The sequence below is a fragment of the Etheostoma spectabile genome, chromosome 5, assembly GCF_008692095.1.
Source record: "Etheostoma spectabile isolate EspeVRDwgs_2016 chromosome 5, UIUC_Espe_1.0, whole genome shotgun sequence".
Taxonomy (NCBI): domain Eukaryota; kingdom Metazoa; phylum Chordata; class Actinopteri; order Perciformes; family Percidae; genus Etheostoma; species Etheostoma spectabile.
The window spans coordinates 2,160,802-2,183,787 of NC_045737.1; the positions used below are offsets into that span (position 1 = coordinate 2,160,802).

Genomic DNA, 22,986 nt, shown 5'->3' on the forward strand with positions numbered 1-22,986 from the left:
AGTTTCAATGTAAGCAAAACCCTGATAGAACCAAACTCCATCCAGAGAACAAGCATTTTAAAAATTGTTTGCGTGTCATCTAGCCGACAGATTAGACTTTTTTTTAAATCTGTTTATCTGTTTATCTGTTATTACAACTACAAAACGGCACAATCTGAACTGTAAGTCACACTGGAAGTGGCAGATATCTTAACGTTTCCTTCCTGGAGAAGGCAGTACACATTAGTGTGCTTTTTGCTCCGCCAGGTGATACTATTAATCCAGACATGACGCCATTTAATTTATTAATGTGTCTGTGACTTCCACACCAGGTAGTAAGCAGCAATAGTGGTTATTTTGGCCTTATTGTAACTGTTAGAATTACATTTTGGAGTTCTTATTCTTACCTATTTTCTGTTTAAGCAACAGTTGTTATTTACGCTTTTATTTTGAAGTAATTAAGTCTCGTTGGGCTGTTCTCGCGTGAGTTCTACTGTTTACACCAGCGGGCAGCAGATAGCATGGACATGTGTGAGTTACGATGAAGATTTCATGCTGGCTAAAGCAGACCTGGATGTGAACGGTTTAAGTATACCTCTGAAGACTCAAAGACTTCCCTTTCTTTGTAGCATGCAGCCAACGAGGTATTTGTTTTGTTCATTTGCATTTTACTTTGGTAAATGGTATTCCACATGCTGTGCATGGTATTGTTTATGTTAAGCTAACATCGTTTCTATATTTTTGTCAATGTTGTCAACGAGCCGCGCACGCACGGAGCTGTCATAAAAGGACTGACAATGTGCGATGCAAGACACACACACACACATAAGTAAGAAGATATAGCTTTAAAGGGCAACGTTTTCAAGTCAAAGCCATAAGAAACTTGGACACTAATAAGTCAAGAGTGGTCTAAGAAGAGAGTCTTTGTAAAGGTTTGCCAAAGAAGTTTTGCTGTTATAGCTGTTGTGTTGTGTGTGTGGTACATGTGTTACTTATCTGCACATATAAGTTAATTGAAGCTTGCCATTACAGCCACATTAAGGTGCTAAAGTTAAAGGGTACATTTGTTTTCTCAGTGAATTTCAATTGCATTATTGAAATAAGTGAAGGCTAATTGGCCATTTGATATTGAAGTTCTTCAAGTGTTATAGAGTGTAATTTGAAGATAATAATCAAAGTTAAATTAAGAAATTTTTGAACATTTCCAATTATTTAAGTGCTTAAGTTTTTAAACTGTTGAAAGGCTGTTTTGGAACTAATAACATTTGATCTGTTTCAACTTTAAAGTTTCTACATTTAAGTAACATTAACATTTGATCAAGGGTTACCAAATGGGTCAATTAAATGCAGTGATTGAGAATGTCAGAGCCAAATGAAGCTACAATTGAGGTAAAGGACAGTGTTAGGGATAGTGCAAATTCTCAAGACCTGCCTGAAGAATGCCAAGTGGCCGCTGAAGTCCAGCAAAAGGAAATTCAGCAACCCAGACGAAGTCAAAGAACCAGAACTTTAACAGAGAAGGGTAAAGAAATGCAAGCCGAACAAATCAAAGGGCTTCAGCAAAGGTCTAACTACATTTATGACAAATGGAGAGTACAAGTTAAATCTTCTAAGAAACCATTGACACAATCCACAGATCCTTTATCTGATGATTTGCTTAATGATATCATAAGTGACGTCACAAGTCTCTCTATTGATGTCCAGCGTGTTTATGATGAACTACGCAAAGTCTCAGTTCCAGACCCTGACGTGCGTCGAAGAGTGGATCTGTGTGTGTAGATTTCTAAGTTCATTGTGTCCAGAGCCTAAAGTCGACTGGATGGAAATATTCCAGAAAAAGAAGAGCAAGATTGGCCTGAAGCAGGGTCTCTCTTCAACTCAAGCACCTGTAAATCAAGCTCTGTCACTTCTATCTTAAAGGGCACCTCAGAGCATTCAAGCAGTTCCTCTATAAAACGACAAGATGCTGCTGCTGCTGCTGCTGCTGCTGCAAGCCAAGCTGTTCTGAAAGTGTTACAAGAACAAGAAAGAGAGCAAGCAGAACTAAATTGCCTAGAAGCAGAAGCTAAAAGAAAGATAGCTGACCAAGAGGCAGCAGCCGTTCGGCGTCATTTAGAGCTAGAAGAGGAAGACGTGAAACGAAGAATACACAGAGAAGAAGAGGAAGCTAAAATTAAAGCTCTAGTGGAAGATGAGCATGCAGTTCTTCAAAGGACTCTGGAGGAAAAACGTAGAAAGATACAGCGTTTGGAAGAAATGAAAGGTCTCAATGCAGTGCAAGCAAGAATGCAGGTGTATGATCAAGTGCAGATCACAGAATAACAGAAATGCATACTACAGCATGAGACGACAGCAGATAATCAAGAACCCGCGCTTACAAATCCTCTGCCCCTGCATGCGCCTTCTTTACCACAAGCTATGACCACTTCCTCAAATGAAAGCACAGCAGAGCTGGTTAAGGTGCTATCAGGTGCTTTAAGTGCCAACAGGATTCCAATTCCTGAACCTTCAGTATTCAATGGGGATCCACTGAGACACAATGACTGGAGGCTTTCTTTTGAAACACTGATTGACCAGAAAAGTAGTCAAGACAAGGAGAAGATATACTACCTCCGTAGATACGTAAGTGGATAAGCTAAGCAAGCAATTGAAGGCTATTTCCTACTCTGAACCGGATCTGCCTATGTTGCAGCATGGGAGATTTTGGAGGAGCGATACGGGAACCCATTTACAATTGGAAAATCATACAGAGACAAGCTCCAAATGTGGCCGAAGATGGGACCTAAGGACAGCTTTGAGCTCAGAGAGTTTGCTGATTTTCTTTGTAGTTGTGAGGCTGCCTAGCGTCACATCAAGGCACTGGAAGTTTTGAATGACTGCAATGAAAACAACAAAATTCTTTCAAAGTTACCGGATTGGCTAACAGCAAGATGGAACCGGATAGTTATCGAAGTACAAGAAGAGACTAACCAATTCCCATCTTTTAGCCAGTTTGTGAAATTTCTGACAAAGGAAGCAAAAATAGCCTGCAACCCTGTCACATCATTGCAGTCATTGAAACAAGAGAAGGCTAAAAACCCAAAATCCCCAAAACATCAAAGCTTTAGAGCAAAGACACTGACCAGAAGTTCAAATGAAAGGATTGTCATAACATGCATTTTCTGCAACAAAACTGGGCATACTTTGCACAAATGCAGGGAGTTCATGGAGAAGACGATTGCAGACAGAATTAAATTTGTTCAAGTTGAAAGACTATGCTTTGGTTGTCTCAAGTCTGGTCACCACTCAAAGAGCTGCAACAGCAGGAATGTTTGTAACATGTGCCACAAGCGGCATCCTATCTGTTTACACGAGGAGCGGGCCAAAGGTGAACAAAGACTATCATATGTCAAACAAAATCTGAGTCAAGAAAATCCAAGCACAAATCAAGAAAGGTACAAAAAGGGACCTCACTCAACACAACATGCAGAAACAACCACAGCTGCTATTTCAAACAGAGTAATACTTGATCAAGCTAACATGCAAACAGCTGCAATAATTCCTGTCTGGCTATCATCCACACTTCAGCCTGCGCAAGAAGTCTTTGTATATGCTCTGTTGGATTCTCAAAGTGACACAACTTTTGTTCTAAGTGAAATAGCTGAGGCCTTGGACGCAAACAAAGAAACAAGTCAAGCTCAAGCTCTCTACAATGGCCTCAAGAACCACAGTAGTAAGCTCTCAAAGAGTAAATGACCTACAAGTGAGAGGCTTTTACTCCAATAAGAAGATCTCCTTACCATCAGTCTACACACGTGAATTTATTCCAGCCAACAGAACTCACATACAAACAGATGAAACTGCAAAGGCATGGTCCCATTTAGAGCACCTTCAAGAAGATATTGCACCTCTACAAGACTGAAGTAGGTCTTCTCATTGGGTACAATTATTCACAAGCCTTACTGCCAAGGGAAATTGTGTCTGGGGAAGAAAATCAGCTTTATGCACAACGTACAGACCTTGGATGGAGTATTGTTGGCCACGGGAATCCTGTGTAGACTACGGTGATGCCATTGGGATTAGCCATCGCATAGTTGTGAGACAAGTGACACCAGGTGTGAAGTCTTCTGTCAACCTCAAAACTGAAGTACACTAAGTGAGCCGTACCAAAGTAAAAGAACTTACTCCGTCAGACATCATTAGAATCCTTGAATCAGACTTCTCAGAAAAAGCTGGTGAAGATAATCCTGTGTCTCAAGAAGATCTTAAGTTCCTATCGAAGTTAAGAGAAAGCATAACGCAAAAGGACAATGGTCACTATGAAATGCCATTAACGTTCAACGAGAAAAGACCAACATTACCTAACAACAAGAGATGCGCAATACAGCGCCTGAACTGTCTTGAAAGGAGACTCAGGAAAGATCAGCGGTACTACCAAGACTACGTAAACTTTATGGATGACATGATTTCACGTGGCGATGCTGAGAAGGTCCTTGACGAAGAAATTGACAACAATCCTGCTTGGTACATTCCACATCATGGAGTTTACCATCCACAGAAACCAGCAAAGATCCGCGTAGTATTTGACTGCTCTGCCAAGTTTCAAGAAACATCGCTTAATGACCATTTGCTTACTGGGCCTGATCTGACAAATACCTTGGTGGGTGTCTTGTGCCGCTTCCGAAAGGGTTCTGTTGCAGTCATGTGCGATGTTGAAAGAATGTTCCTCCAGTTTAATGTGAAAAGGGAGGATCACGATTATTTAAGATTCTTATGGTGGGAGAACGGCAACTTGGAGACTACACCATCAATCTACAGAATGAAGGTCCACTTGTTCGGAGCAGCCTCGTCTCCTGGCTGTGCCAACTTTGGCCTAAAACACCTGGCAGAATAGGGGCGAGGTCAGTTCAGCAAAGATGCCATACGCTTCATTCAATGTAATTTCTATGTAGACGATGGTCTAATAAGTGTTCAAACTGAGAAGGAAGCCATCCAACTTGTCAAAGAATCAAGAGAGCTTTGCAGCACTGGCAAATTAAGACTCCATAAGTTTGTTTCTAACAGTGGGAACGTGATGGCAACTATCCCAGAAGAAGAATGTGCTACAATCAAAAATCTAGACATGGCTTTGAGTTTACCACATATGGAGAGAGCTCTTGGCGTAGAGTGGTGCATCACATCTGACTCATACAAATTCAGAGTTCAAGTAAAACCCAATCCACTAACAAGAAGAGGTGTACTTTCTACTGTAGCCTCTGTGTACGACCCCCTGGGGTTCATGGCACCTTTCATCCTTTCAGGAAGAAAATACTCCAGCAAATGTGCAGAGAGAAGATTGGCTGGGATGAGGAACTTCTAGAAAACCTAAGACCTCAGTGGGAGTCCTGGATGAGAGACCTTCCCAATCTGGCTGAAATGCAAATCAAAAGATGCTTCTTGCCTGCAAAGTTTGGCAATGTCAAAAGATATGAGCTTCACCATTTCGCCGATGCGAGTTTGTCCGGATACGGTGAATGTACTTACCTGAGAGCTATTAACCAGTCTGACGAAGTCCATTGCTGTCTGGTAATGGCAAAGGCAAGAGTTTCACCAACGAAAATCACAACTATACCGAGACTTGAACTCTCAGCAGCAGTTGTTGCAGTTCAAACCAGTGATATGCTCCGAAAGGAACTAGAAATCCATGACCTACTAGAGTTCTTTTGGACAGACTCCACAGTTGTTCTCGGCTACATAAACAACGACGCCAGAAGGTTTTAAGTGTTTGTAGCCAACCGTATACAGACAATAAAGTCAAGTACAAAGCCAGAGCAATGGCATTATGTTGCGTCTGAAGACAATCCAGCAGATCATGCCTCTTGAGGTTTGACTGCAGAGCAACTCAAGACCTCAAACTGGTTCACAGGACCGACGTTTCTGTGGCAAGAGAAACTACCTGACAGAGAACGCAAGTTGGGCGAGGTAAAAGATGATGATCCTGAACTCAACAAGGCTCTTGTGTGCAACACAAAGGCAAGGGAAGACACATCATTATTGGATTGTCTACTGAAATTCTCTGATTGGTCAAGGGAAGTAAAAGCAGTTGCCAGATTGCAACGCCATGTCAAAGAATACAAAGGTGTAAAGCAAATAACAAAGGAAAGAACAAGCTTAAAAGAAAGGAAAGAAGCTGAAACTTTCATCATTAAGATAGTTCAAAAGGAAGCATTCTCAGATGAGATAAGGAGCTTGAAACTAAACGAAGTAGTTGACAAATCTAAAGACAGGAAGCTACTCAAGTTAAGTCCATTTTTGGATGAGCACGAATTGTGGCAAATTGTAAAAATAAAAAATTAAACTAGTTCACTTTAAACCGCAGCTAGTTTAATGTTACTACATAACTCAGTTGACAGGGAGAAGCAGTAGCAGCACAATGTTACAGGAAGGTCATGTGTTGTAAGGGCCAGGGGTTTCATTTACAGAACTGTGCGTAGGATCCTTACTAAAAGGTTACATATGCCCAAAAGCCAAAAATGGCGTCCGCCAATAGAAATTCCGATTCATAAAACCATTTGCACGCACATCTGTAAGCAATGTTCCCTGTATAAATCACAGATTACCCAGTGTGCGTACGTGAATCAGCTTCTTATATCGCCCTGTACATGCCCATTTTTAACCTTAAATAATGCAAAGCACCTCGTGAATTCTGGTAAGTTTGTTAATAACCCTGGCAGTTGTTTTTTCTTGACGCCGAATCATTCCGAATCATGATGACAGGTGGAGAAAAAGCCAAAAACCTATCAGATGCTCGGGAATCGCTGCAAATCCAATTATGATTTTGGCATGTTCTCGCAAAATGTAGGTAAACCTGACTGCACAGGCACTACAACACTAAGGTACAGCTTTAATATATACCAGACTTGCAGGTATGTGATAAGATTTAACCTGAACTATATGATATCCAAACAAGTCTTAGTGATAAAGTTTATAATATATAGATTATAATATCTATTTAAAACACTTGGTTGTAAACAGCCGGTTGCCCCCAGAGTTGCAAGAACGTGTATTTGGACTGGGATGGCACGGTTCCGGCACGTTCCTACTTTCTACTGGACCAGCATCAACTATATCCCTCACCCACTGATACAATTTGAAGACAAAAGTGTAAAAGGCAAACACACTTCTCTTCATGCAGCTTTTGTCACCAACAGTATTAAAGTTTGGACTGATAACGAGGACATTAAGCGTAACAATTGCGCGAGAGCTCAACGGCTGTATTTTCAGACTTTGACATTTGATTATATATGCACAGACTTTTAGTTATTTACACTGTGTTCTGCTGTTATCTAATGGTAGGTTATTTGATGTTATCATGAAGTCGGGCCAGCTCCTCCTCCTGCGCTTTGTAGCGCACCATGTGACGGTGAGACAGCGCTGATTAAATATTACAAACGAATTTTGATTTAAGAATTGAGTTGAATTTTACAAGGTGTTTATGGAACAATTATCACTCAGTAAAAGCGCAAATATACTCCTTGTTTTATCTTCATGATAATGTGGATGATATGGAGAGAAAGAAACGTGTGAGAGATCAATACTTGAAAATTTAAAAGAGTAATCATCATTCCCAAATTTACTTTCTGCAGTCTGACATCAGTTCACCACCTCACTATCTGCGTCGCCAATTCCCATTGTCTCCAAAATGTTTGTACGCATGGGTCAGAGTTTGCATTGAGGGCCGCACATTCTTCCATCTACTTTGTTTTTTATAAATCATAACCTTTGTGTGGGACGCACATTTTCAGCCCTGTTTTGTGTGCATGCCACGTTTATAAATGAGACCCCAGGTGATTTTGATTTGTTCATGATAATTGGTAAATACAGTTTGAATATTATCAAATTTAATGTTTTTCTTGTAGCAGCCAAGTTGTATAGGGATGTAGGGAGAGTAAACGTTATATCCTCATTGTCCCTTAGGGTTGAAATTTGTCAAGTTGATCAATCCCTGTCCTCTACCTGTTATAGATAGAAAATAAACCAGTTCAACACTGGAAACCACTTTTTCCATATTTATTTGATGACTCAAATGTACGCTCTAGTTGATTTTGTGTTTTGACCATTTGTGAACTAAACCCTGTCTCGTTTATTATGCTTTGTGGGTATGACCTTTTTGACCCAAAGCATTAATGGTGAACATTTTTGACTTCATAAAATGTTTCTATCAAGTTTTGGTGATCAGCCCATATATTAAACAATAAGACTAGTAATACTATATTTATAGTATACTATATTTTACTGACATACAAATCTCTCCATGGACTTGCACCTCAGTACCTAACAGATCTGCTCCACCTATACACTCAGTCACGGTCTCTGCGGTCCTCTGACAAGGACTTGCTTGCTGTCCCAAAATCCAGGCTCCGGACATTTGGTGACAGAGCCTTCTGTGTCAGTGCACCATCGCTCTGGAACCAGCTTCCTCTTGCTATTCGCTCTGCCTCCTCTATTATAACCTTTAAAACCCAGCTTAAAACATACCTCTTCACTGAGGCTTATGGAATTTAATCTCTCCTGGCCACTTCTTAACCCCCCCCCCCCTTGTTTGTTAAGCGTCCTTGGGTTTGTGAAAGGCGCTATATAAGTCAAAATTATTATTATTATTATATAAGACATATTTTTCTAATACCTAGGTTAGTGCTATTCTTTCTGGCAGAATTTATCAATTTAATTATTTTGTGGATTTTGTATTGCCATAGTCCCTACAAATATATGTAGAAATGCAAAAAATGGAATTCAAATCGAAAACATTTTTCTGGCGGAGAACTGGCATGGTTTTTACAATTCAAATATACACTGTATTGGAATCTAGGGGGAAATCTCAATCAGATATCTCTTAACATAGGCTTATTAAAGTTAAAAAAGGAATGTTACTACTTTTGTTCCATAACACTAAGGTGACTTCAGTAATCTGCAGTGAAGTGCTGCATGGCTGGCTATTAAGTCTAATGTATGGTGGTTGCTGCAGACAGGCTGTTTAAGTGCTGCACTTGACAGCAGTGACTCCTCCACTCAGAACCTCAGACTGAAAGACAACCGCAGGAGGCTGATCTCACTTCACTTCACCACACCAGCTGAGGGCCAACACTATGTACACAAGGACCACAGAAGAGGGCTACGGGTTACACAGACTGTTGACCTGGTGACAACTATAATGGTCCATGGAAACTTCTCCAATTGCTGCATTTGTGTGGGCGGAACATGATGAAAGTGTGAACCCTGTCTTCCTGAGAGAGCCTGTGAAGATGTGAAGGAATAACAAAAAGCTACCTGCCTTGGCAACTGCACTGATAAATGTTAGCAACAGTTTGCAATATATAGGGTCTAAGGAGTGTAAATGTGTATTAATTGTGTGATATAATAAGAACATGACTTTTTAGTAAAGCACAAACTTTGACAAGCTGAGTTACATTAATAATACTTCTGTACATGCCTTATTTTTCTTTGTTTTTCTCATCTAAGATCCCTTTTAACTTCTTTTCATTTATGGTAGTATCTGCTGGAGGCTGTGCAGCGAACATGTATAGTACTAAAATCTCCAACACAGAATCCTGGAAACTGTTGGGTAGGATAGGGACAACTATCTCATTTTGTCAAATAATTTTCTTCTTCTAATATTGTTCTTGTAAATAAATGGATCCATAATTAAAGAGCAAGACTTGTTAAAGTATTTCTTCTACAGATTACATGGCCTTTAGTAGAAATACCTTTAGAAGGCTGTTCTCATAAACCATTCTTACATATTGCTACAAAAAGTAATGCTCTGTATGTATGTATTCCACATATTTAATACTGTATGCGCTACATTGACTGCTGCTGTATAAGAGCGCAAAACAACGCATAGTGATGTGGTCGGGGTTAATAGTTGGGTCTTAAAACACAGCGCTTTCTAGTTAGTTAGTTAGTTAATTAGTTAAGTTGAGCTTGGTTTTCAAGGGGGGGAGCTGAGTTCTTGTCTCAGGGAAAACAAAACTTTCATCTGGGAAATGCATGGTCGTGTCCTGGGAGTACTACTTAAGGGGGAAGGTGTTTTAATTTAAACCACAATCTTCATTCTAATCATAACTTTTGCTATCACAGTATACTGGTAACCTCTCCGGAACCATCACCTTATTGTGGTGAGGAAGTTTGTGTCCAGAGCTGTCAACCGATTACCTTCTGGTAGTGAGTTTGGTCAGGGGGTGGGGGAAAACTCTGGACAAATCTGGTAAGCCCAAATGGTTAATGCAGGTGAACTGGGAACGTCTGGAGGATGTCACTGTCTAACACACTTTCAACAGGGGAGCTTTATGGGCATCCTTGTAGAGGTTGGGGGCATTGAACCCAAGTGGGCAATGTTCAAAGCTTCCATTGCTAAAGCTACGGTGAGAAGCTGTGGTCCTAGATGCCTCCATTGTGGACACCGGTGGTCATGAAAGCCATCCGACTGAAGAAGTAGTCTTTTGGGGAGATGTTATCTCAGAGGACTCCAGAGGCAGTTGCAGGGTACTGACTGGCCCGAAGGGCTGCAGCTTCTGTCGTGAAAGAGGCAAAGCAGCAGGTGTGGGAGAAGTACAGAGAAGATGTGGAGGACTTTTGGTCGGTACCAAGGTGCTTCTGGAAAATCGTTTGCCACCTCAGGAGGGGGAAACAGGGAATCATCCAAGCTGTGTACAGTAAAGATGGGACAATGTTAACCTCAACTGGGGAGGTAATTGGGAAGTGGAAGGAGCACGTTGAGGAACTCCTGAATCCAACTAACACGCCCTCACAATGGCAAAGCCCAGGGGATTGATGAGATCTGTCCAAAAATGCTCAAAGCTCTGGGTGTGGTGGGGCTGTCTTGGATGACACCCCTATTCATCACTGCATGGAAGTTTGGGATATTGCCTAAGGAGTGGCAGACTGGGGTGGTGGTTCTCCTGTTCAAAAATTGGAACCAGAGAGTGTGTGACAATTACAGGAGTATCACACTTCTCAGCCTCCCTGGTAAAGTGTACTCGAAAATGCTGGAAAGGAGGGTTCGGCCAACAGTCGACCCTCAAGATTGAAAAGGAACAATGCGGGTTCAGTCTTGGTTGTGGAACAACAGACCTGCTTTTCACTCTCGCAAGGATCCTGGAGGGGGCCTGGGAGTGTGCCCCCTCCGGTCTTAATGTGTTTTGTGCATCTGGAGAAGGCATATGACTAGGTCCCCCAGGAGATACAGTGGGAGGTCCCTTCTCACGCCCAAAGCGAGAGCTGTGGCCAGGTTCTCGGCAGTAAGTTGGACTGGTTTGAGGTGAGGTTTGGCCTCCACCAGGGCTGCGCTTGGTCACCAATCCTGTTTGTGATTTTCATGGACAGGATATCAAGGCGCAGTCGTGGTGGGGAGGGTTGTAGTTCGGTGGGCTGGGGATGTGTTTTGCAGATGTCAGTCTGTGACCTTCAGCACTCACTGGAACAGTTCGGAAGAGGATCAGCACCTCTAAATCTGAGGCCATGGTTAACAGCAGGAAAACGACGGAGTGCCTACTCCAGGTAGGAAATGAGTCCTTACCCTAAGTAAGAGACCTTGGGTTCTTGTTTGCGAGTGAAGACACATTAGAGTGGGAAATTGATTGGAGAATTGGTTTCTTTTCTTCCTTCCTACGTTCATTTCTCCTTCGCCCCTTCTTTCTTTCCTCACTTTTTTTCTTCTTTCCTTCCATCCTCCCTTCCTGCCATCCTTCCTTGCTTCCTTCCTTTTATCCTTCCTTCCTCCTTTCTTTCCTCACTTGCATCCTCCTTTCCCTCCTTCCTTTGCTTCATTCCTTTCTTTCTTTTTCAATTCCTTTTTTCCTTTCTTCTCTTGCCTCACTTCCTTCCTTCTTTCCTTTTGTCCTCACTTCCTTCCTCCTTTCTTTGCTTTTTTCCTTCCTTCTTTCCTTGCTTCCTTCCTTTCTTTTATCCTTCGTTCCTTACTCCCTTTTTTCTTTTTTGCCTTTCTTCCTTCCTTTGCTTTCTTCCTTATTTCATTCCTTCTTTCCTTCAGAATCAGCGGTTCTACAGGGTGATTCTAATTTGGACTAAACATCTTCAAATTGTGCTGGTATCAGACTACAAATACAAGAGATGAGAAGAGAAGATTTCTCCCACAGGAATTATATCCTGGAAGTGTGGAGAGTCCTTTTGACAGAGCCAGGCTTGCTCTTTATGCAAAACTACAAGCTGAGGAAAAGGCTTGCTAGAATAGTTAATATAGCCAGCAAAATAATTGGGAAACTGTCTGTCAAAAGACGAGATATAGCCATGGTAATCCAAATAAAGAGTTCTTGTGTTTTATTTTATTTAATATGGGGGGTTTAGGGAACCAAAAATTTAGCATTTTAATTTAATTGATATTGATACCCACATTGGAAGCCACTTATTTGGATCTGTTTTTAGACAACCACAGGGTTGTTTCTAGCACCTGAGGTGGTTTGGGGCTAGCCCAAACCCATTTTAATAAACTGAATGCAATGCAAAAAGGGGATTGGCTTGCTCAGCTTGTTAATAGCCAGTGCATGTTTATTTTACCTGCACAGTTTGTAGATGTTAGGGTTTAATGCATTCTGTATGGCTTTTCAACTATTTAATCTTCTGTAGACTTTTCTAATCGTATCTGAGTCAGCACTTTTTTTACATCTTTTGACCTCCTTAAATGTGCATTTATTACCTTTTGCATTTATTACTAAAAGTATACGTACTACCAAAAGCCAAAAATGGCGTACGAGAAAAAAAAATTCTGATTTATAAAACCATGCGCACGTACATCTGTAAGCTATGTTCCTTCAATAGATCACAAAATCTCTACAAGTGTGCATATATGAATCAGTCTCTCATCCCGCCCTGTACACAAGCATTTTTTACCATAAATAGTCAATGCAAAGCACCTCGTGAATGCTAATATGTATGTTAATGACCCTTGCAGTTGTTCTTTTGTGACACGGAATCATACTGAATCATGACAACTGGCGTAGAAAAAAGCATGCCTGACTATACAGGCACTATTATATCCAAACAAGTCTTAGTGATAAAGTTGAAGATTATAATATTTATATAAAGATTATAATATTTATATTTATATAAACACTTAGCTGTAAACAGAGTTGCAAGGGCCTGTATTTGGACCGTGATGGCATGATTCCGGCACGTTGCTACTCTCTACTGGATACAATTCAATACATAGATCTAGGAGCACCGCTTTAGGGAATTTAAATCGTCATATTAGCCAGTCATCATCATGGTCCCTGATAGGGCTGCACAATTACGGCCAAAATGATAATCACGATTATTTTGATCAAAATTTTGATCATGATTATTCTCACGATTATTTGTTGATTTTAACCAAAACAAATTTTATTGTCACATAGACTATTTATAACTGCGAGAGGCCGTGTGATGGACGCTACTCACAGAGAGACGGCTGTATCGTCACTGCGCTGCATTTTTATAAACAATGATATTCTGGCCATGGGTCGTATCTCTGGCCCAGGTCCAGGTCCAAGTTCAGCAGCCTCCGTCTCACATGCTATTACTCTACCAACTGAAGTTAGTTGCATTCAATAACTTCTTCTGTGTTCTTCGCCGTGGCGGCCGCGATAGCAGAGTTACCAGCGGAAACAATGGTACAAATACAGGTTTGCCCCTCATATTTAACAATATACAGCTGTGTTAAAAAATTAAAAAACTAAAAACTGTAGACAAATGTCAGAAGTGTGGACCAGCACTGTGCGGCCGGACTGCGTGGAGAGTAGACGAGAGAGAGTAGAAAGATCCAACACAGGCACGGCTTTACGGAAGAAATGGGTCATGTAACGCAAAATTAAACCATATCCATATAAAAACATTGCAGCGGATGCGAGGACATTAGCACCAGTGCATCCTAGAGGAGCTAAAAGCTAACAGACGCTAGCACCAACTAGCACTGGTCCCCGCTTTTGTCTGAATAACAACAGACGGGACAAAATGTTGCGTTTACTGGTAAACTGGTAAACAGGTAAACCTTGAGACCGACGTATAACCAACTGCTATCTGTTGAATTTTCCTCCCGTTACTCTGTCCTCTGTGACTAGAAACTAAGCTGCCCGGTGCAGGAACAACTGATTGGCTCATGATCAGACGGTAGTAGCGGTAGATGGGCTATGCAAAAAAAAACGGAGCGTTCTATGAAATGACGCTTTAAAAAAAATAATCGCTCGATCACGCAAATTTGATCGTGGGAAGTCAAAATCGTGATCGCGATTAAAATTCGATTAATTGTGCAGCCCTACTCCCTGAAGTCCCTTTCTCTCCTGATTCTTCCATTTGGGGTTAGTCCTCCTGCAGAGCCAGCAGTGCCATCATGCAGCACACAGTATTTTTGTTCACAACAATTTGTGATTCTTAACACCTTGCCAAAAACACAGCATCAACTATATTCCCCACCCAGAAATACAATTTGAAGACAAAAGTGTAAAAGGCAAACACAATTTTCTTCATGCAGGTTTTGTCACCAACAGTATTAATAGTAGGACAGGACATTCAGTGCAACGATTGTGCGAGATCTTAACGGCTGTATTTTTAGACTTTGACATTTCATTATATATGCACAGTATTAAAGACAGACATTTAGTTATTTACACTGTGAGCTGCCGTTATCTATTGGTAGGGTATTTGATGCTATCATATCTTCCTTGGAGCGTGGCCATCTCCTCCGGTGTGTATGGAACTATTATCACTCAGTATAAGCGCAAATAACACTGCTGGATTTATCTTGATATGTTAACGTGGATAATATGGAGAGAAAAAATGTGTGAGGCATCAATACTTGAAAATATTAAGAGTAATCATCATTCCCACATTTACTTTCTGCAGTCTGACATCAGTTCACCACCTCACCATCTGTGTCGCCAATCCCCAACTGCGAGAACTTTGGAAAATACTTGTTTTATTTGTTTGCATGTGCCATTCGTTGGCTTTTTTAAAAATTCTATTATACTAATTTCTGTAAAAAAAAAATTAAAAAAAAAAGTAAAAATGAAAAAAAAGAGAAAGAGAAAGCGAGTTTCGGGGTTTATTCATAAAATATTTGGGGCTGTAGCTGGGGACGCCCAGGCCTAACGACGCCTCTGGTGTACCTTCTAGAGCTGAGAATAGTTGGACAAAACATAAAGAAAGACTACCTTGATGCACACATAGCAGATTGTTAAACAAAAAATGAAATGGTGTTAAATGTTAAATGTCTGTTGTGTTGCAAGATACTTTGGGAAGGCTGCACCTTATACTAAACAGCGCTAGCTTATGATGACTTCTATACAATGAGCAGTTATTGCAGTCTCTCATTTTGGAAACCAAGAGCATAGTGGGAAAGCATATTTAATTATTAACAAAACAAATAGAGGCAGTGCTGTTGCTACTAAACAGACCCAATCTGTTCTTTTATCTACTTCCTGTGAAACTCACCGGTGTTTGGCACCACCAGGCGTCCTCCAGGGTGGCCGATCACGCTGTTAATCCTCAGCTGCTCTTTTCCAGTGCTGAAGGGCCCATTGAGGGTGAGCAGGCCCTGCTTAGGTCTATCCGCGGTGTTGCTGTAGACCCAGCTCATATCCCGCGGGAAGGTCTCGGCGGAGGTATTGGCGTGGAACTCTGCCCGCTCGGCCACACCTAGTGAAACCATAAAGGAGCTCTGAACTTTGACCTTGATGTCTGGCAGGGGGTCAAATAGCTCTTTGTCTGTGCTGTCCTGGAAGCAGACGGGTGTGCTGTATGTCTGTCCCACAGTTAAGTCAGGCTGCATTGAGGAGTTGAGAAGCAGGGGGTTGCCTACAGAGATGGAGAGATAGCACAGCCACACAGTCAAATTAAAGCCCTGTTCACATGGAACTCACATTATGTCATATTATTGGAAGTGTGCGCATGCGCTAAGTGCAAGCTGCCTGTTGCAGTGCTCCGTACTGGTGCTACTGTGACACAGAGTTTCCCTTCGGTGATTAATAAAGTATTTCTGAATCTAAATTCTGAATTTCTGAATGTAGGGAACTACTTTAATACAGTAAATTACTGTTTTACAAAACGCAGACAGCATTCTTGAGATTAATCTCCCCTTTAATCACAAGAAATAATACAAATTCCTGGATATCCTTAATCTACTTTAAGGTTTAAGAGCCACATATTTGGTTTTCTTGCAGCTGACCAGTGAAGCTCCAATTAATGCAACATGTCCGGGCAGGCAACCACTGCATCAGAAGGGCGCACAACCTGGACAGAAGGTCCAGGGCTTAGAGCCATGGTCAGAGCGTTAGATTTAATTACCAAGCACACACACAGCTTGATCTCTATCATCCATCTGCTAGAGTCAGCTCCTCTGGACAATGAGTTGTCTTCCTGAAGGACAGAAGGGAGGGCCAGGAGGGGTGTAGGTGACTGCTCTGTAAATGAGAGGAGCCAGTTTGGACCCAACAGCCTGTGGAGGGGGGTCTAAATCTGTGGCCATTAGATGTGACGACGCTGCCAAACAGAGCAAGGAGCATGCAGCATCGATCTGGCACACTCAGATGTGCAGTGCCCCTGGACAAGACGTGCCAAGATAACAGTGAAGTCATCGAGTCCTTGCTGCCCAGCTGTTGCCTGTTGAGGGGTACATAGCGGGAGGCTAATGTTGTTTTATTTTTAGGGAAATCGTTAATTACCGGGGGCATGACTTGTAATGAGCATTTCGGGATGTGTTATTTTGCTTGTTCTTCAAAAACTCTTCTTTTACTGTTGTTTTTGTCTTTACAACTGAATTTTTGACACTTCACAATATGGAATATGACAAGAATGTTTTTCAATATATAGTAACTGCACTCCTATTCAAATTAAATTACAGCGAATAGGGCTGCAAATAATCATACCTAATCATTACCAATTTATATGTTGAATATTTTCTTGAATAATTAATTAATCATTAAAACGGTTACTCATTTTACTTCAGTTTCCCAAACATATTCACTTTACAATGATATCAAACAGAGATAAGTATGCCCTTTTTACTTGACAAATTATTTAAATGCATAGTCGATTATCTAAATATTTGTCAATCATTTGTTGTTGATAACCAAATCCATTAATCTATTAATCATTTCAGACCTAACAGTAGGTGCTGTATATAACTTTCGTTTTAGTATACACAATATATATGGTATGTATTTAGTATTAATACTGTTGCAAGTGTTAATGCTCATGTTGCATGATTGCATCTGCATTACAAATTATAAAAACAATAGGAAGATACAATATGGAATAAAATGTTCAGATAGTTGCTAAAAGGATATTTGTCAGACGATACACACGATGTGGAGCAGAGGAGGGTCTGGCTCCTCCACATAGCATTATGGGATGGGAGAAAAACATGCTCTGGTTTACTCCGGAGCAATCCCAGAACTGGAACTTCACGGATATAGACTACTAAAAGAATAATGTTCTTTAAAAAAATGAAAGTATTTGTTTTTAATTTTCAAACAGTTAATAGCGACAGCAAACCTACGTTCAACATAAATTTCAGCTCATGGTCAGAGCTTAAGCCAAGTGGGCATTACCCTTCCGCAACTGACATTCAATCACAGGTAAATTTTCTCCCCTCCGGTTGAGTGGAGAATGATCTGATTACCGCTTGAGTGTGCATCTTTAAGAATGGCGCCAGCGAAAATGGAATGGCAATGGTGAGATGAGAGAAACTAATGAAATGTACCTCAGGTTGTAATACCTTGAGGGATAGGTTTGGAATTGGGCCTCTTATTAAAAATCACTCAGAAGGAGAAGTAAGGGTCAGGTCCAAAGACTCATTAGGTACTCTGCCTTACAGCCGCTCCAGCAGCAGAGAGTCATCCGAATGCATTTAAGAACTCCTTTAAGTATTTAAGATTTTTTTTCTTCTTGTGATTTTAAGGCATAAAAAAGCTACTGATTCACAATTAAACACACTTTCATTTTTGGGTTTAAAAGTGTTTCCTTCCTAGAGGAATTATCTAATTTCTTGCTTTGTTTATAAAAAGATTTGTTGCATGTTAACAACGCAATCACGGCAGAAGTAGGTTAATGTAAAATGCAGCAACAACTTTCTTCAAAGCAAACCTGGGGCTGAAGAAGTGTACTACATTTTATGTGGAACCCCGGCCAGACTGATAGAGAGGAAAACAGAAAAGAGTGATTGTGGCCAGTGGAGGGCACAGCAGGCAGGCTGCAGTGAAAGCTGGCCTATTTAAATAGGATTGATGACCTGCTGAATGTAGACCCAGCTTCTAACAGCCCCATGATTTTCTCACACCCTTCCAATGGCATGACGAGGGTTGGGGCTTGACCAACTCCCAGGCCTTGAGGGGCACAGTAAGGGCTCCAGCAGGGCTTCTCATAGTGCTGTCACTGAGGCAAGAATGGATCACCGTGGTGATTGCTATCACTTGTGCTAACCCAGAAAAGTCAGTAAAAGTGATATGAATGCCTGTAGTGAGGCTGGACGGGACAGCTACAGTCACATAACCAACAGAAGTTATTGCTGTGCACAACAAAAATTGAATTGATGTTCACTGATCCATTCAGCTCACATTTATCCATCAGTGGTTTAGACCAGTGTAATCCGATGGAGGAGATTGGTTGCCTGACAGTCAAATGTGTGGTCCACGGAGAGGGGCTGGAGCACTCTCCATCAGATTGATTATCTCCTGCTTCACAATAACAGAGAAGCAGGTCTGTCAAAATAGAGGGACGGGTCCTTTCACTGATTATAGAAGTATAAATCCTAAGCAGATAGGGAGGCTGCATGCCACGCAGCTAGATGCAAACAAATGCCATCAATCAGCAGGGTGGCCCTGTCACAGAGGCCTTTGAAGATGGTGCCTTTTGGCCTTGTGGTTGTCGGCGCATGTCAGCGTGGAGTTGATAGCACTCTCTCTTACCTTGTCTGGTGGTCTTGAAGTTGAAAGACTGTAAACCCCCAGTGAGCGCAGAGGAGTCAATGACATCCACACCGTACTCACTGTGGTTCTTCCTGTACAGCATGATTGCTATTACAAGGATTGCCACAGCAATGATTCCGGTTCCCAGGCCAGAGTACAGGGCTACATCATTGGAGCTGTCCATACCTGAAGCACACAAAACATATGAAAAAAGGCTGAGCTACTATAAATTCTTATATAAAACAGTATTGAAATAATGGCCGTCTCAAAGAATATCCGGGTGTGTAGCCAGCACAAACCAACAAAGGACCGTTGCTAATAAAGGCCGGTTAAAGGAAACCTTTTCTTGTCTATCAACAGTTTACATGGTCAAATTTTGTATAATGTCCATTTCCCCCCCATCAATTCAATACAATTGATCCTGCATACTTAATTCCAGTCAATTGGTCTTTGTTGTCCTCACTGAACAATGATAAAGGGGAACTACACCGAACAGAACAAAGTCTGTTTACTGATGGGTAGTGCATCTGTGCATATGAAATATTAAGTTTTTGTGGCTCCGGGGGGAGCTTAGCAAAATCTGTAAATTGCCATAGTGTCAGCTAAGACACCAAATGAAAAAGATCTGGGGATGTGATCTTTCCAGACATCACGCTCCTCACCTCTGCTTTACATTAGCAATTCCATGCTTCATTAGCTACTACTAACATAACAAACCAAAAACTCAGACCAAACTGTTGATGGACGAGTTCCAATTTGGGTACTCTTGGTGCAAGGTTTTGACAAGGTGTGAAATAATCACTGGTTAATTCAAACCTGTCCGTGACAACAACAATGTTGTAAGATGTGCAATGCTAATTCGGCGGATCTTCACTTTTCAGCCATCGTCATTAAAACTCAACACTTCCTGGTGTTTTCTCACATCAGAAGCTTGCCTAAAGAGGGAAGGCTGCAAGCCATTAAATGTGAAAATGTTGCGTTTCATTCATGGTAACAAAATGAAACAGCTGACATGACTATTGCAATTCTGATGGAATAAGTGCTGTCTAAATATACATACATCATGCTAAATGTATCAAGCCAGCAGGTAAACATGGCGGAAGTTTTAAGTTTGCATTAACTGGGGAACAGGGAAAGGTTGAATTTACGGAATGTAAATATGTTCTTCTGAGATTTCTCTAATAACATACTCTTTGCTTTTTTCAATGTGAGTAGGGCTGCATTGTCAGAAAAGAGAAAAGGCTTTGTCAAGTGTTTCACATAAAAGTGCATTGTTTTTGTTGTTTTAATAAAGACACAGAAACACTGAGGAGGAGATGGAAGAAAAGCAGTGGAGACATTACTGTTATTATGTAGACATTCAAGGTCAAACAGAGGCAAGAGTTACAATGTGTTACTCTGGCCCCAGGATGGAAATGAAACAAGAAGAATGGAAAGTGGTAAGATGAAGCAGACCATCTGTCTTATCTCTCTATGCTACATTATGCACCATTATTCTAAACTGTTACATATCGCATTCAAGCTGCTAACATGGAGGGTGATTAGCCTAACTGCTTTTAGACGCATTGGTGTATATCCAATGGCTATGATAGATATCCCACAGTGCAGACAGTTGGAGACCATGGTGTAGTCGGTGGTCACCAGTTGTTGCAAAGACCAATCAGAGGAAAATTAATTTAGAGTATTTCTGCCAGGGTGATCACTTGCCAGATACCAGCTTAATGCACTCCCCATTAAATCATTCAAGCTTTCCTTAAAGCCTGCGAAGAAAGCAGGAGGAACAACATTTACACTAATGTGGCAGGTTAATGAAAGCACTCACACTAACACCTGACAATCACTTAGCCAAGCATACTCCAGCAAGTGATTGAAAGGCCGTAATTTGCTGAAATGAGCTCGTTTGCAATGATTGCAACCCATTAATCCTCCACAACATAGCACATGTTCACATGTCACAACCAATATATCTCCTGACTCAAAGTAAAAGCACAGCTGTGATGTCACGCTTGTCCATAAAAGTCAGGCACTGCTTAGTAATGCCGCACAGCGTCCTGCTATGCCATGAACTACTACAAAGAACTGCTACAAACAACTAATTATTTCTATTTTTGTTATTGCCACTCTTCATTCTAACCCCAACCGGCCCGTCAGACACCGCCTACCAAGAGCCTGGGTCTGACCGAGGTTTCTGCCTAAAAGGAAGTTTTTCCTCGCCACTGTCGCACTGTTGCTTGCTCTGGAGGAGACTACTAGAACTGTTGGGTCCTTGTAAATTCTGGAGTGTGGTCTATCTGTATAGTGTCTTGAGATAACTCTTGTTATGAATTGATACTATAAATAAAATTGAATTGAATTGAATTGAATTGAATTGAATTAGTGAGCCCTTGCTGGGTTAAAACAGAAGTTGCTCAGGTCAAAGTGAATTAAATGGTGGTGATACTGGACTTTTCCACAGTAAAGCCCGACCGTTAAAAAGTCCTTTTTTCATTTAAATATTCATTCATCAGAATAATTTATAATGACAAATAAGTGATTCTGATATAAATGGACAGTCAACCATGTTAGGAGCGTTGGCATTGCATAGTTTGTCCACCAGAGGGCACTCTACAACATCCCTGTTGGCAACACAGATTTTTTTTATTAATGTGTTTTGGTTCAAATGACTTTGTTTCAAATCTTATGTTTGTATTTTTATACATTTTATTTATCAGAACTTCAATTTATTTTGATATTCCTCTATTCTGTTTTGACAATAAAACTAATTCTGATCCTATTATTTTAGTGAGAACTTATAACTAATGTTAGGAAAATCTGCTTTTGTTTTGTAACGTTTCTGCGTTTCTGGATTTTTTTTTTCATTTTAAATATACTGCATATCGGCCGATATATCAGCATATCAAATTTTTTAATAACCAAATATTCGTATCGGCCTTAAAAATCCTTTATCGGTCGAGCTCCGTTCCACAGTATGTAGTGAGAGACTGTCATTCTTTTTTTGCTAACTTTAAATATCATCTCTTTCCCCCAGAATTTCGGGCATTACATATGTCGTGGGGCCCGGAAGTTGAAGATGAAAGAAATCCACAGAGGACGACTCACTTTGAGGCTTAACATCATGTAGCAGCTTTTGATCTGCAAAGACAGAGAGATAGAATAAGACAAAGAGGAGAGGAAAGTGGTGATTAAAGTTTGAGCAACGGTGAAGTGACTAAAAAGTGTGGTCTCAGATCCAACAGTAGTGGGGAGCTTTTCTGCTGACTGTGCTCATTGAAGATATATACAGTATCTGATAATGGCCAAGCAGGCATCATTACAGCCTTCTTATCACCATGAATAAAGGTTGTGAGTTGCAAACTGCTAAAAGGCTCAACTCTTGTGAGCTAAGAAGTAGTCCAAAACACACGGTTAATTTATTTAAGAGGGATGAAGTCGGACACTTTTTTACTAGACGTTCTCTAAATGTATATAAAAACAATGTTTCCTCCATTTTAGGGAAACATTTTTTAGGGAATTGTCATTATTTTATTAAGCTCCTTGTATCGGGGATGGTAAAACATAAATATGTGCCTAACTATGATAAATAAATAGTTAACTAAAATATATTTAAAGTTAACTAAGTTGATGTGGTTTTATGAGTTCTGTTTTGTGCAGTTATGCTTGTTGAAATCCTCCTGGGGTTCTTTCTTTCAACTTTTGTCAACTTTTTCCTTTAAAAAAACTATAATTTACCTAAGGCATGAATAAGTAATTTAAAATAATAATGATTACATTTAAAATTGGTGTGATATTTATTGATAACAGCTGCATAGTTGTCCACACACACATACATTTGGGTGGTGGATGAGTTAAACAATGCAGGACTTTCACCCTGGAGAACGGTAATCGTGTCCCACATGTGACGATTCATTTCTCCGTTGTTCTTTTCCTAAACACAACCGTCCTGCTGTTGACGTGTGTCTCCTGCGTGTGGCGTTTAATTTCCCTATTGTTTCAACCCCCCTGAGGCCGCGGATCGTGTCCCAGCATGTGGCGTGTCCTAAACCTAACCGTCCCGTTGTTGTCACGCATTCACCTGACATGTGGCTTTTAATTTACC

General features: G+C 40.8%; 1 protein-coding gene across 2 annotated transcripts in view; it reads right to left on the reverse strand.

The window, feature by feature from the left end:
- The window catches only part of unc5db (unc-5 netrin receptor Db), a 265,211-nt gene that overhangs the window by 76,601 nt on the left and 165,624 nt on the right, over window positions 1–22,986 (reverse strand). Inside the window, exons 7-9 of one of the 2 annotated variants that reach the window (XM_032515155.1) lie at window positions 21,990–22,022; window positions 18,891–19,076; window positions 15,418–15,780 (exon numbers count right to left, since the gene is read on the reverse strand). In XM_032515155.1, the coding sequence (XP_032371046.1) occupies window positions 15,418–15,780; window positions 18,891–19,076; window positions 21,990–22,022 (582 nt within the window). The remainder of the gene's footprint in view (window positions 1–15,417; window positions 15,781–18,890; window positions 19,077–21,989; window positions 22,023–22,986) is intronic. The other variant, XM_032515156.1, reaches the window with a different exon arrangement.